This window comes from Colletotrichum tamarilloi (assembly GCF_030869305.1).
Source record: "Colletotrichum tamarilloi strain Tom-12 chromosome Unknown Scaffold_1.1, whole genome shotgun sequence".
NCBI lineage: Eukaryota > Fungi > Ascomycota > Sordariomycetes > Glomerellales > Glomerellaceae > Colletotrichum > Colletotrichum tamarilloi.
Genome location: NW_026849384.1, coordinates 1,075,232 through 1,088,840, shown reverse-complemented (window position 1 = coordinate 1,088,840; position 13,609 = coordinate 1,075,232). Strand labels below are relative to the sequence as shown.

At 52.8% G+C, this 13,609-nt stretch overlaps 4 protein-coding genes across 4 annotated transcripts; 2 read left to right on the top strand and 2 right to left on the bottom strand.

Annotated features, from left to right (window-relative positions):
• Window positions 1–1,660: 1,660 nt before the first annotated feature.
• Window positions 1,661–4,176, bottom strand: CTAM01_00363 (COG4 transporter; the record flags this gene model as incomplete). Its single annotated transcript, XM_060516416.1, has 2 exons — window positions 1,661–2,878; window positions 2,932–4,176. 2 exons carry the CDS (start codon window positions 4,174–4,176, stop codon window positions 1,661–1,663), a joined length of 2,463 nt encoding a protein of 820 aa, XP_060389042.1.
• Window positions 4,177–4,552: 376 nt separating this feature from the next.
• Window positions 4,553–7,896, bottom strand: CTAM01_00362 (calcium-transporting P-type ATPase; the record flags this gene model as incomplete). The annotated part of the gene is made up of 4 exons (XM_060516415.1): window positions 4,553–5,091; window positions 5,144–6,442; window positions 6,500–7,673; window positions 7,732–7,896. 4 exons carry the CDS (start codon window positions 7,894–7,896, stop codon window positions 4,553–4,555), a joined length of 3,177 nt encoding a protein of 1,058 aa, XP_060389041.1.
• A 794-nt stretch (window positions 7,897–8,690) lies between these two features.
• On the top strand, window positions 8,691–8,855 carry CTAM01_00361 (uncharacterized protein; the record flags this gene model as incomplete). The annotated part of the gene is made up of 2 exons (XM_060516414.1): window positions 8,691–8,807; window positions 8,853–8,855. The coding sequence occupies 2 exons, from the start codon at window positions 8,691–8,693 to the stop codon at window positions 8,853–8,855; spliced, it is 120 nt and encodes a 39-aa protein (XP_060389040.1).
• Window positions 8,856–9,663: 808 nt separating this feature from the next.
• On the top strand, window positions 9,664–11,658 carry CTAM01_00360 (uncharacterized protein; the record flags this gene model as incomplete). Its single annotated transcript, XM_060516413.1, has 2 exons — window positions 9,664–9,927; window positions 9,982–11,658. The coding sequence occupies 2 exons, from the start codon at window positions 9,664–9,666 to the stop codon at window positions 11,656–11,658; spliced, it is 1,941 nt and encodes a 646-aa protein (XP_060389039.1).
• Between the last annotated feature and the right edge of the window lie 1,951 nt (window positions 11,659–13,609).

The following is a 13,609-nucleotide window of genomic DNA, read 5'->3' as shown; positions in this document are numbered from 1 at the left end:
ACGAAGTAAGTGCCGCCCGTCCGGCCCGTTCATTCATAGACGTTATGTTGTGACAGAGTCGAAAGAATCCGACCTACAGTCAGAAGTGATACGAATATGCTCACAGATCAACTCGATGAGGGCTCAACATACCTGGGCCTGCTTTTCATTTCTTTCCCACAAGTTTTGCTCGTCTGGAGGTCTCGCTCGTTTCTGTTCTTCCCACCAGTGTAGTTGTTAACACGTTCGACGTTTCGTTCTTCGGAGGTAAAAATTTTGGCTATAAGGAGTGAATACAGGGGCAATTTGACGGCTCGCAATGTACCAGAGCGATCGCAGAGTACATGATAAATCTGTATCTGTCGAAGATGCGGGTTTGCCTCGCAGGCGTATTCCTCAAGGACACTTCTTAGTCACCGCCAGCACGATACCGTCTTAGGTATTCGAAGATGGAGCTCTTTTGAATTGCCTCTTAGGCCACATCGCCGAAATCTGATCTCCGAAACGGCACGATCAGTCTCACCCTGAGTGAAGATCATCAACCAGGGATTAGTGGCGGATATTTTTGACATACTTGCCTTCACAATACCTTACCTAAAAGCATAGCTATAGTCAATCTTATATACTAGAGTCTTTGTCGTCTATGGCCGTTTGTCTTGCTCTTACAACTGGTTCACGAACCCGTTAATGACACGCGCTCGTACTCGATAAACGACGGCCATATATGACCAAGGGAATTGAGTTCCGAGCTACTGGGGTTCAGTCAGCTCGAATGGACTTCAAGTAGTCGAGATGATCTGTACTTACACCTCGGGGACAGGCTTCGCGATATGACCGTGGATATGTTCATCCTGCAGATACTCCAGATCAGCTCGGCTGTCAGAGCTGGAGTGGCCTTCTTGATCCAACCTAACCCCTTCAAGGATGGAAACGCGAAGAAAAAGACATCGATTAACCCTACAGGTTAAGTGCTCAAGACTGATGAATCCCATCATCATGTCAGCCCTGTCATGGATGTCAACGCAACCAATAGACGCCAACCGACCGATGATGGCAGGGTTTTGTTCAAGGACATCGCATGGCATGCAAACCAACTGCTTGAGACATTTGCTCGTAGTTTCGATGTCGCAACCATCTCTTCGCTTTTTGATAGTGCGGTCAGGGGGGCTGTGACATGGAAGATGTGGGAACTTGAGGATGGCAGGTGGAAGGTAGCGATGATTGAGAGAAGATTTCTCCTGCTCAAAGTAGAGTATGGATCGTGATGGAAGCCTCGAGTGCGGGAAGGTATAGGCCGGATGGCGCCCTACTAGGAAGGAGGCAGGATTACGTGACGAGGCAAAAATGTTGAGTTATTAGGAAAGAACGCCGAGCTGTCACATTCGATGGCAGGTGCGGCCATATATCGATGCGTCTTTGACCCGTGTTGTTCACCGTTAAATCAAGGGGATCATTAAACAGCACAAATGCTTGTAACAGTCTCGATAATATTCTTTGTATCTTGGATACCCACCCCCAAGCAAACATCTTGATCATGAAATGCCGCTTTGCTGGAGTGAAAAGGAGGTCATTTCTCATCAGCTTTTCTGTATTCCAAACCCGCCCATCACTTCTTTTGCACAAAAGCCTCCTTCTCGACAAAGGAGGAGTGCATCTCTTCTCTTTCCCTCGAGATGGAAACTCATCCTCTACGCTCCCTAGACGTAAGATGCCTCGCCCGCCGCCTCTCCTCTTCAGTCAGAACCCAAATCATACCATCCTCCTCCCCGTCATCCGGCTGAGCAGAAATCTCCTCCCATTCCTCCTCTTCCATATTGGCCACCATCAAGATCTGTGAGACCCTCGCAAACAGCTCTCTGACGCCGTAGTTGCCCTTGGACACGGTGCTGACGATGCTGGAGAAGTCGCGCTCCATGCGGATAACACCATAGGCGTTTGCCCGGGCATCCCAGACCCTGCGTTCGAGCACACGCGAGAGGTACCGCGCCGTCAGGTCATGGAGCGTCGTAAAGGTGTGAGGCGTCATGAGACGCGCGACAGGCTTCATGAGCTGGTCCCAGCCGTGCTCAAAGCGACGGGACACCTGGTCTAGCATCTCCTCCTCGTCCTCGTCGTTTTGTTGAGCAAACTCGGCTAGCTCTTCTTCCGTCAAAGAGTAGTCCACGTCGCGGAAGGTGTCGCTGAGCACAGGCCGAAGGCGTGGTTGAACGACCTGCTTGAAAAGAACCTGGAGTCCCTCGTTGAGAAGCTCGGTGGTCTTCGTGGTGAAGGAGCTTTGCAGTGTGTTGAGAGCAGAAGCCACGAAAGCAACGTCTTTGTCGAAAGGGAATGTGTCTCTAAGTGATGCATCATGAGCATCGCCATTTACCTTTGGCGGGTCGTTTGTGCTTCCGACGTTGGTCGTAATGATGCGTCCGAGGTACTCATTGGCAGTATCAAGACTGTTGATGAGGACGATGAACTGGATGATCCTGTCTTCTGGCGGGAATCCTCCTTGCACAATTGGTTTGGGGTAGGACTCGTCTCGCATCTTTCGTTGAATCATGCCGACAAAGTCTGACCCGAGGACGCGACCGATGGTGGGAATGACGGATGAGATGACGTCTCTTTGAGATGTCGATATTGACTTTTGGATAACGGCACTGACGACGTACATGACGTCGTCAACCGCAGAGATGATGAATGCTTGGTTTGTGTCAATGTGCTTGTTCATACTGAGAGACAGGCTGCTCGCTGGCGACTCGTCCAGTTGGAACGCCTTTTCGACTGATCTTCGGAAGAAGAAAGTCATCATGATGTTATAGGGGGATGTAAGCTTGTCCGAAACCTTCTTCCTGAGGTTGGACTTGACGACAACTTCCGGCACGGACAGGGGAGCGTCGTCGGGTGTAGATGGGTCCTAAAGGAGTCGTTAGTAACGTGTTCGTAGTAGTAGGGAGACAATCAACTTACGCGAGTCTTTCCTGCTAGGAACTTGGAGTATAGAGACCACCGGCCGAGCATGATTGCGATCTCACTTAGAAGGCCATCAACCTCCTTCATGTTGACGCCCTCATCCTCACTAGCTCGCGGGTTCGCGCCGGCGCCCATGGCAGGCGAGTTGACCCGCGGGGTCCCACCTCTCTGCTGAGGGAGAAAGCTCTGCACCAAGAAAGAAAAGGGGTAGCTCTTGACGTCCTTAAGCCGCCTGTCCACGTCTCGCTCATCGCTCCACGAGTCGAGGACAATGCCTCCTTGTACGTCGGCCTCCTGCTGCAAACGCTCAATGACACGAACCATCTTGCCAGAGCCATAATGCAGCTCCACAAGACCTCCGTGACCTTCCACAATGCGTGCAATATGGTCGAACAATCTGGTGAGAGCATTCGCATAGAAGAAGCCTTCTTTCCTCGCCTGGACACCGGGACTCTCCTTCAATACCGATCGCGCCGTACCGGCCACGCCTTGGCAAACATACCGCCCATATACGTCCAGACCAACGTCTCCTCTTCCAATGAGCGGGAAGAGCTTGAAGAACCTCGTCACCTTGGCACCGTCTCCCTCCTTGGTCGCCTTCTCGAACTCCCTGAGGAACAGCCCGCATAGACTCTCCTTGGCGTTCTCGAGCGTCACCCACGGGGGGTCGGGAACCTCCACGGACGGTACAATCGACGACGCAAATTTGCCCTTGGTGATATCTTCCGGCACCTGCGCCGCCCGCGCAAGGTACGCCGCGGCCGCCTCCCAGTCCTGCGGGACACCCATGCTGCCCACGACGCCCTGGACACAAGCCTTGAGCTCGACGACCTGCTTCACAACCTCGAGTGTATCCTCGACCCGGCTCTTCTCCAAGTCCAGCTCCTTCACCTTATTGCTCAGCCGCCCCGCCGTGTCCGCGGCCGTCGAGAGCATGTCATTGCCAACGGACCGGGCAGCAATGACCTGACTACCAAGCCCCGCGCGCAGCAGGTCTAGTCGTCCTAATTCGCGGGCGAGGTCGGCCTGGGAGCCTAGGAGTGCGTCGAGACGGCTGGTGATTGTAGATTCGCGGGCGTGGAGAGCTTCGAGGGCAGCATGCACCTCGGCGACGCTCGATGCTGCGTAGATGCTGCTGGTGCCGCTACAGCTGGGTCGGGCCGCAGCGCTGCTGTGTGCGCCGTCGGCGGCATTGTCGCTGTCCGCGCGATGGGAGGAAACGCCATTCGTGAGTGTTGACATTGGCGCGAGCTAGCTGACGGGTGCATAGCTACCTTGGCCTGCCAGCAGAGGTAGGGGGGTGTTGTCTGTGCCGTGAGGGTTGAGGTCCAGGTCAAGGTGTTAGCTGGCCCGAAGTGCTAGGTAGGAGGTTCGGTGAACCTAGCTCACCGATAAGCGAGGTTAAGGTGTGGGCGCAAGGGAGGAACATACTTTGGGCTGATCTGCACAGCTGTCCTATTCCAGAGCATCGGACGAAAGCAGGTAGTGATTTTGCAATTGAATTTTGAAAAGGCCGTTAAAATTATTTACCGTATTCAGAGTTTTACATATATGCTAAGGCCGTTGACTGGTACGATTCCCCCGTACCTTCGCATGAGTGATACTTCCGCGTCTTGGTCTACACTGCCTGACTGTAACCGCCCCCCATGCGCCGTCTGGCATACTTCCAGTACTTTCTAAACTCATCCGCCCAAAACACCGTGCTGCAAAGCATCAAAAGCCCCAACAGATCGAATAAGCCCAAAGCCTCTGTCTGGAAAACCTCCTGGAGCCAAGGGAAGTAAATGACAAGCAACTGGCCCGCAATGCTGAGAGAGACTGCCCAGTTGAATAAGGTGTTTGAGAAGAGCCCAACCTCGCCTCGCAGAACTGACTTTGATTCGGATCGGCAGGCCATTGCGTTGAACATGTCAAAAAATACAAAGCAAGTAAAGGTCATGGTTGTATCGCGGCGATTAACCTTGCCATCGGCAAGCATCTCGCGTCTATATACGAGCATCGTGCCCGCCATAATGATGAATGCCGAGGTCATTACCCTGTAGAGCAGAGCCCTCGTGAGTACCGCATCGTTCCGCTTCCGAGGAGGCCGATTCATTACATCGGCATCAACGGATTCTACGCTAAGAGACTGAGCAGGTGGGCCATCCATGATGATGTCTGGGATATTGTTAGTCTGGGCACAACCTTCTCTAGAAATGAAAAGACTTACTGATCCAAAGGATCTGCATAGCATTCAGCGGCGATTTGAATCCGAGTATTGTGCAGATAAGTACCAGAGACAAACCGGCTGCGCTTGTGCTCAGCTGGAATGTCAAAAAGTTCTGGATGTTGTTGAAGATTCCCTTGCCCTCTTCGATTGCTCTAAGGATCGTTGAGAAATCGTCATCCGTGAGAATCATATCGGCAGCCTCCTTGGCCACATCAGTCCCGTGTAAGCCCATCGAGATGCCGATGTCCGCTCTTTTCAGTGCTGGTGCGTCATTGACGCCGTCTCCAGTCATGGCGACAATATCACCTCTGGCCTGGAAGGCACGAATGATCTTGAGCTTATGGTCCGGATTCGTGCGAGCAAAGATGGTGGTGTGCTGAATGGCGTGGGAGAGCTCCTCTTCTGACATATTATCAACGTCCTCTCCCCTCAGGACTGGCCGAACTGCAGCTTGATTAGAGGCGTATTCGATTGGCTTCGCAATCGGCATGCCAAGCTGCCTGCCAATCGCCACGGCGGTCGTCTCGGCATCTCCTGTTATCATGACGACTCTGACACCTCCACGCAGAAGCCTCCTAATTGACTTGCCAACTCCTGGCCTTGGCGGATCGCTCATGCCGACCAGACCAGCAAACGTCAAGCCCCTGTAGGTTTCGTCGACGGGTTGGGGGGTGTTGGTTCGGCTAGTCGGCGCAAGTGCTGTTCTGCCCCTAGATCTAGAAACTGCGCCACTGGCGAATGCAAGTACGCGGAGGCCCTTTGACGCCATAGTCTCAGCAGCTTGCAGGGCCTCTTCACGACGCGTAGAGTCAAGGACAATCTCTCGGCCGTCCCGAGTGAGATAGGTGTCACAAGCTTCGAGAATTCTGTCGATGGATCCTTTCATGTAGGCGAACTCCTTATCGTTAGTTCCAATGGTAACACCCATCCATTTCCGCTCAGAACTGAAGGGGGTCTCCGTCAGACGCGGGCCGATAGACTCGCGAACGTCATGTTCCTTGAATCTGTCAAGCAAGTCGAGCATGGCAACGTCCGTAGGTTGGCCACACCAGCGCGTGTAAGTCGAAGTGAAGTCAGCTCCTTGAGTTGACGATAACACAGCTCTTGCAGCTGCACCGTTTTCAGTATACTGCTGTGCTAAGCGACCATTGTTCGCAATGTTACCAATCCGTAAAATACGTAGAGTAGCAGGATCGGGCTTGGTTTCCGTCGCTTCATCATCGGACTCGACATCAATGGCATCGTTAGCACCAAAGTACCACATTTTGGCGGTTGTCATGTGGTTCATGGTAAGAGTACCTGCGGCATGTCAGCAACCAGCTGGTTCAATCTCCCTCTAGTCCTTCTACCACACACCTGTCTTGTCGGTACAAACAACATTTACTGAACCCAAAGTCTCTACCTTGGGCATTCTGCGTACGATGGCGTTATGGCGAGCCATTCTATGAACGCCCAGAGCCAGGGTTACGGTTACGATAATTGGCAGACCTTCCGGAATAGCTGCAACAGCAAGAGAAATCGAAATAGTAAAGATTTCCAACAGCTTCTTTCCTTGAAGCCAGCCGACTAGCGAAATGAGTCCAATGACCACGAACGAGGCTTTGCTGAGCTGAGAGCCTAGGTCGTCCATGGAGAGTTGGAGAGGCGAACGAGGACTCTCTGTTCCAGACACGCTAGTCGCAATTGTTCCGAAGTTGGTTTGTCCGCCCGTTGCAAAAACAATGCCTTGGCCGTGACCAGACCTCACCAGCGTGCCCATCCAGGCGATGTTATTCTCGCCACTCCCACCTGCATCACGATTGTCGGACAAGGCAGATGGGCTCGGAAGCTGAAGCGTGTCTGCACCATATGCAGGAGATAAGAGGCTCCGCGCCTTCGTCTCTGCGGTGATCCGCACAGGCTCGTTTTCTCCTGTGAGATTTGACTCATCAATCGTGAGATCTGCTGCCTTGGTGACCCGAATATCCGCCGGAATACGATCGCCCGTGGTGAAGTAGACCAAATCTCCCGGCACAAGCTGTGAGGCCATGACCTTTGATGAGGTTGCTTCCAGCATTTCTTCCCCAGGCGTGGTAGATCCAACTGACTCTGTGCCGTCCATAGGTCCCTGTGGCGGCCAAGTCGGAGTTTTGGCGCTGCCGGGTGTCTTGCTGATAGCTGAGCGGACCAGATGGGCATGGGCCGGAACCAAGTGACTAAGAGCCTCTATCGACTTCTCTGAGCGGTATTCTTGCACAAAACCGACCGAGACCACGATGGTCACGGCGACTGTGATGCTGACTGCATCATCCATGTTGCCCAAAAACAAGGACGCTCCGGCCGACACGAGCAACAATAAAATAAGCGGCTCTTGGAATTGTTTGATGAAACGAAGCCATAGCGGTTCTGGGGGTTCGTGAGGGATCTCGTTCGGACCGTAGTCGCTGAGTCGAGTCAAGGCTTCGGTTGGCGATAGACCGTAGGTAAGTGACGTTTGAAGGCGGCTGGCGGCTTCTGCGGAACTCATCGAGGAGAACTCGTCGGCGGTGCTCTATGCAGACAGAAATTAGCTAGATATCGAGGATATGGAAGTTAAGGGAGCCCATTACTCTTGATTGCGCTGATGTGGTTCGAATGTGGCCTGGCCTAGATCGCGATGATTCCGTCTCCATAGGTTCCATGGTCAAACCATTGATGCTCGGCATCTTGGCCGCCAGAGGCAATAAAGCTTCGCCATCGTCGGAGTCCTTCCTTTTATGCCACGGCCACTGCATATCTGCGTATGGCGAGGCAGAAATCCCTCGGTCACGGCCTTGGAATAGTTGCAGAACGCCCAGCGCCGATCATCTGTCAGTGTACGAAGCGAAAAGGAGGCATGCGCCCAAGCGAAAGGATATGTCGTCGGAAGTCAGAGTACGTTCGATTTGGGAGGACTAAAGTTCCTTCGTCGCCAAGGTATCAATTGCGGGGAGCTAGGTCCGAAGACATAGTTTCGTGGAAGCTGGTAACTGAGTGAAGGCAAGCGGATGTCGTGGTAAAAGATGAGAAAACGTGTGCCTTCGGCTGGAATAGCAGATGCATGGCCAAATCTGGTACCAGGGACAGGGCGTGCGGCGTGCCAACGCGACGCTTAGTACGGCGGGTCCGTGGCTGTTGTACAGGGGGCCCTGGAACGAGGACTCGGGAGCAGTGTCGCCGCTCCGCACATCCCCGTGGATGGCTGCTCCAGTGCCGTAAGCAATCCAGACATGGGCATGCACGATATCAGTTACATGTCTCATGGCTGCAACGTCAAGTTATCCACGCCATAGGTAGGTATATAAGGGAACGAACGGTTCTAATTTGACGACTTGGTGCCAATGCCAGTGTACCTATCGTACTACTCCTGCCTTGCTCAAGTTTGTATGGGAGAGAAAATGCACGGGACCTTTCACCATCGAGGTCAGTTGCACCGAGTGAGTTTCTAGAGTTTTCAAATCGCAGCGCGAGGTGACACCAACATTCATCTTTGAAAGACAATTTGACTTGCTGCACGCCAGATTTAGCCAGGGCCTCCAGGTCCCAAAGCATGGTGATCATGTTGGGGATTCAAATTGGAGACACTGGGCCTCCAATGATATCTCGAGAGCTCACACTACCCAATTTTGGTTTCATCTCATGTGTATCTCCAAACGGACCTGTAGCAGTAGGAACTCCTCGCCTCGAGATTCCTCAGCTCAGCTTACAGTAGTAGCTGCAGCTCAGGTGTTTACCGCATATGAACGATGCGTTGTGGGTGAGATGAACGAGGCAAAAGGATATCCTGTTAGAAACCCAACTCGAGCTGCATGTTCCGCGGTACCTTGACACCTCAAGTGGTATTCACCATGCATGGTGCCTGCTTCGACTTACTTGTACAGCTTCCTTGTTGGTAAAGCTCCGGTCCTCCTCGTACCTGAAAATGATTAGATAAGGCATGGGAAGTTGGCATCCCTGCCATGTACTCTTCACACCGCCACAGGACGGAAAGATACCTATGACCCGCTGCTTCCGGGATGGTCGCCGGGTCAGCAAGTTGATGATCCAAGAGCGGAGCAACGGCCTCACGTGATGTGGCTGGTGCCACCAAATTCTGCGCGGACCAATCCCTGCCCAATCCCAGCCCCGTCAATTTGCGTCCACCGGCACGGCGTCGAGAGAGAGAAGACCACCACACCTTGACTCCCCCCCTCCTGCTCATTTCCTCCATCTCCCTCATCGCTGCACATCGCGCTCTTGCTACTATTGCTATCGCTGCAACTTACTTTTCAGCCTTTCGCGATCCTCACGACTTGCTTCATGTCACCGCGCCTCGTACTCCGCGCGTGTTAGACTTCGCCCCGACCGCTACATCCCCAACGCGACCCGATTTCCCATAACAACGCGTTTTCGTGTTTACGAGAGCTTCCGCAACCACCCCTCCAACACCGGCGCGCGTCGCTGCCTATATACCTAACGAGGAGTAGCTCTTGCTTCTTGCCTCTTGCATCAACACCCTCGCGTCACGAATCGTTGTCGCCGCCATGTTCTATTCGGAGACGCTTCTCCAGAAGAGCGGGCCGTTGGCCCGCGTTTGGCTGTCGGCCAACATTGAGCGCAAGCTTTCAAAGACGCACATTTTGCAGTCCAACCTGCCGGACAGTGTAGAGGCTATCATTACGCCTGGCCAGGCCCCGATGGCTCTTCGTTTAAGTGGCCAGTTGCTGCTGGGTGTTGTCAGAATCTACAATCGCAAAGCCCGTTATCTGCTCGAGGATTGCAATGAGGCTTCAATGAAGATCAAGATGGTGCGCTTCTTGCCTCTTGCTTGGATATTTGACGCGTTTTACTGACTTTTATAGGCCTTCCGCTCGAGTGACAATCACGACATGGCAGCCGCCAATCTCTACGTCAACAACCGCGAAGCGCTGCTGCTGCCTGACAAGATTACTCCACTAGACAACCTGGATCTCCCGCCGCCTCCTGATGCCGCTTGGCTTTTGTCGCAAATGGACGATGTCACAGCTACTCCAGTCGGTCGCAAGGGGCGTGTCAGCAACCGCGACATTAACCTTCAAGAGGATTTCAACAACAGCCAATTCCTCAACCAGGCGGACACCCTCGATGACGAACTGGAGCTTGCACCTATGGAAGATCTCGATCTTGAACTCGACTTTGGCATGGACATTGATGAGCGACCCACCCGCATGGATACGACCATCGAAATGGGAAGAGACGCGCCTCTGGCTCGCTCAGTCGAGGACGACATGTTCAGCGAGCTCGACATCATGCCGCGAGGCAAGGACCAGACCGAACGTGAGCCTTCACTGGGTCTGAACCTTGACTTTGGTGACGACACCGTCCGTATCGCTGACGAGGAGGGTGACATTCAAATGGGCGATGACGACTTCCAATTCCCTCTCGGCGATCAATCTGTTGTTCCCGGTCTTGCTGGCGGTCCTCTGGATATGCCTCGTGGTCGTATCTCCGAATCACCACTGTCGGAAATCGACCCGGAGTTCGCGAGAGAAGTTGAGGAGGAATACTCCCGTATCCAGCACACAGATCTCTATGAGCCAGATGAGGAGGAGGAGCATACAGTCATTCGTCATCCTCAACGAGCCAAGAAGAGGAAGGTTCTGTTGCCTGACGAGCAGACGATGCTTTCAAGCACTCACATCAAAGACCAACAAGCCAACCACGCCAACATCCTCAGAGCTCAATCGTTCTTGCCTAGAGATCCTTTCGTTCTGGCTCTTATGGAGATGCAAAAGAGTGGCGGCTTCGTCTCCAACATCATGCTTGACGGTCGCAGTGCCGGTTGGGCACCTGAGCTGAGAGGAATGCTTTCTCTCGAGGCTGTCAGCCGATCAAACGAGTTGAAGAGGAAGCGGGACAGCGGAATCGCTGATGTGGAGAGTGACAACGGCGCCACATCCAAGTCGCCTCGCCTGAACGTCGAAGAGGATGACGCGTTTGCTGTCGAAGATGCCGGTTTGGGCAACCAAAGCATAGCGGCCGATGGCACTATTATTGAGATCCCGGCTGATGAGGAGGGCATTGCTTTTGGAGGAGACGACGACAATACCGGCCGCCCTGTTTCGCGCGAAGGCAGCGCCATGCCCGACTTTGACGAGACAACAGCTCCTGCCGTCCACCCTCAGGACAGTGGTCCGGTTTCTATGGGTACCAAGCACGCTGTCCACGTGCTAAGAGACATCTTTGGCCCCGACGCCGAGCACGACGCCGACAAGCGCAAGAAGACTGCCGTGGTCTTCCAAGACCTCCTTCCCGAGGGGAGAACGACGAAGGCTGACGCCACCAAGATGTTTTTCGAATGTCTCGTCTTGGCCACGAAGGACGCGATCAAGGTTGAGCAGGGCGAGACACTCGGCGCACCTATCAAAGTCCGAGCCAAGCGTGGCCTCTGGGGAGCCTGGGCTGAACGCGAAGCAGGCGGCGAGATCGCCGAGGAGGAGGAGCTCAATCAGCCCGAGCCAGCAGCAGTCAGCGCCCCGGCTGTTGCGGTGGAGGCATAGACGTTCGCTGCTTGCTTTGGCGAAGACCACTCGATTAATGCATAGCTTTTGGAGGCTTGGCATGTAAAGTAACCGTTCTTTCTCTCTGTTGGACTACGTTTTGGGGTCGGTCCTGGAAATGGCACTCTGCCAAGTGGCGTTTGGAGTAAATTGGGAGGCTGGAGAGATACCAGATGCTGTTGCGGCCTGGGAGGGTGGGAAAAGCATGATTTGGGAACCCGAGCCGCATCTTCGTCGTTTGGAGTGGCTTATTGTCGGTTTCTACTGGCTTTTTTTTCTGTTGGACTGCTAGTATAGCTTGTTTTTGATTGAGGCCATGACGGGCCTGTAAGGATACCTCAGTACCTAGTTAGCTGTTCCCATTGTCAATGAAGCTAGACATTTCAATCACCTAGATATCTTGAGTGAGCAGTCACATGCACTGCACCTATGTTTTAGAGTGACGATCAACGTGCCGAAACGTGCCATGCTATTCCTGACGATTCTTGCTGTATGTACTCTATCATGGACCTGTGCAACCTATGTGCAGCCACAAACAGCTCTGCCTTACCTCGAGGCTACCATGTTACCAATAAATACTCTCGATTGCAAGAGGCATGCGAGGCGACGTTTCTTCATTAAGCTGCACTTTACTCGACTGTTTCCGAATATTCGTTCTTTTGGAGTAGGCCGGCGCAAGCGCCCCGCAAAATCGGCTCCGTGACGTCCGGCCGCGTCACGGAGACTTCGACATCCTTTCAGGCGCAGTGGCCATATAAGTAACACCGACAATCCACGCAGATCACTGATTGCTACGAATGTGGCTAGCCATTTGGTGTTTCCTTGGGATTCTAAAAAGTATGAGGGGGAAGGGGCCAATACCGATCACACAGCTACCATGGACTAAGGAATCCGGTATTTCTGAGAACTTCGCCTCTTCTTCCTCCTGCGATCTGTATAGGAGCATCATACCTAGATTTATTTCTCTCAACTGTCTTGCTTCAGCTGACGCCACACAAGCCTTTAGGGGACGGACCGCAGCGTCTTACTGTCCCTGCAAACGGTCGTTGGGGGGAATGACATTAAGAAGTCTGCTCACCCAATCGGTGGGTGGCTGGGCGATGCAACAGGTGCATGTTTGCAGATCCCACAGAAGTGTCTTGACTGCAGATTGTGCCTTCACCGCGCCTTCAGTGATTGAGAACGCCATTGCAAGGGGGGAGCTCATCAGCTTGCCCACAGGGGGGCATGCGAGTCAAGAGCATAGTGTAAATGATAAAACAGATGTGCTAATCTGTAGCTCGTCTGAGTGTTATCAAATTGTCTGATACAACAGTCCTCTTGCTCCTTCGCCAGATTTTACAAATCGACGATGTCAATACTTTATTGGCTAATCAGGGAAGTGAACTCTGAGCCGTAGCTTTACCATATACCTAGTGTGCCTGAACGATCTGCGTATATTTGCCGTTTTATTGACTATGATGTGGCTGGCTGAGAGTCCTGCACTCCTCTCTCCATGAGTAATTACTTCAGCAAGTGTCAACAAGTAATATCAAAAATACATCATGACCTTGCTCTACCCCGCGATGAGGGCCTAAGACACGAGACATTCAGATCTAGAAATCCGACACATTGTAGTTGAAGCAGACGCTCCGGCCACGACCATGTCAATATAGTTAGTTCTTTTAATACATGGGTGCATGAAATGCTGTTTAGAATGATCCCGAAGGGGATTTAGGCCGGTGAAGTACGAGAAAGCAGTGTCCCGGTGATGTTAACTGGCACCGTCGATCAAGTTACACTGACTTCTATTACTAGGTAGATGGCAACGCCTTTCTGCTTCACCGCTTCTCGGCCATCGAGGAGAATTGCAGTTTACTTGCAGGTGTGAGTGAACCATAATGAGATCTGTGTTTGAAGCTCTAGCTGCACCAAATAGAGATTAATTCCATTTGTCAAAAGCTGCTGTTGC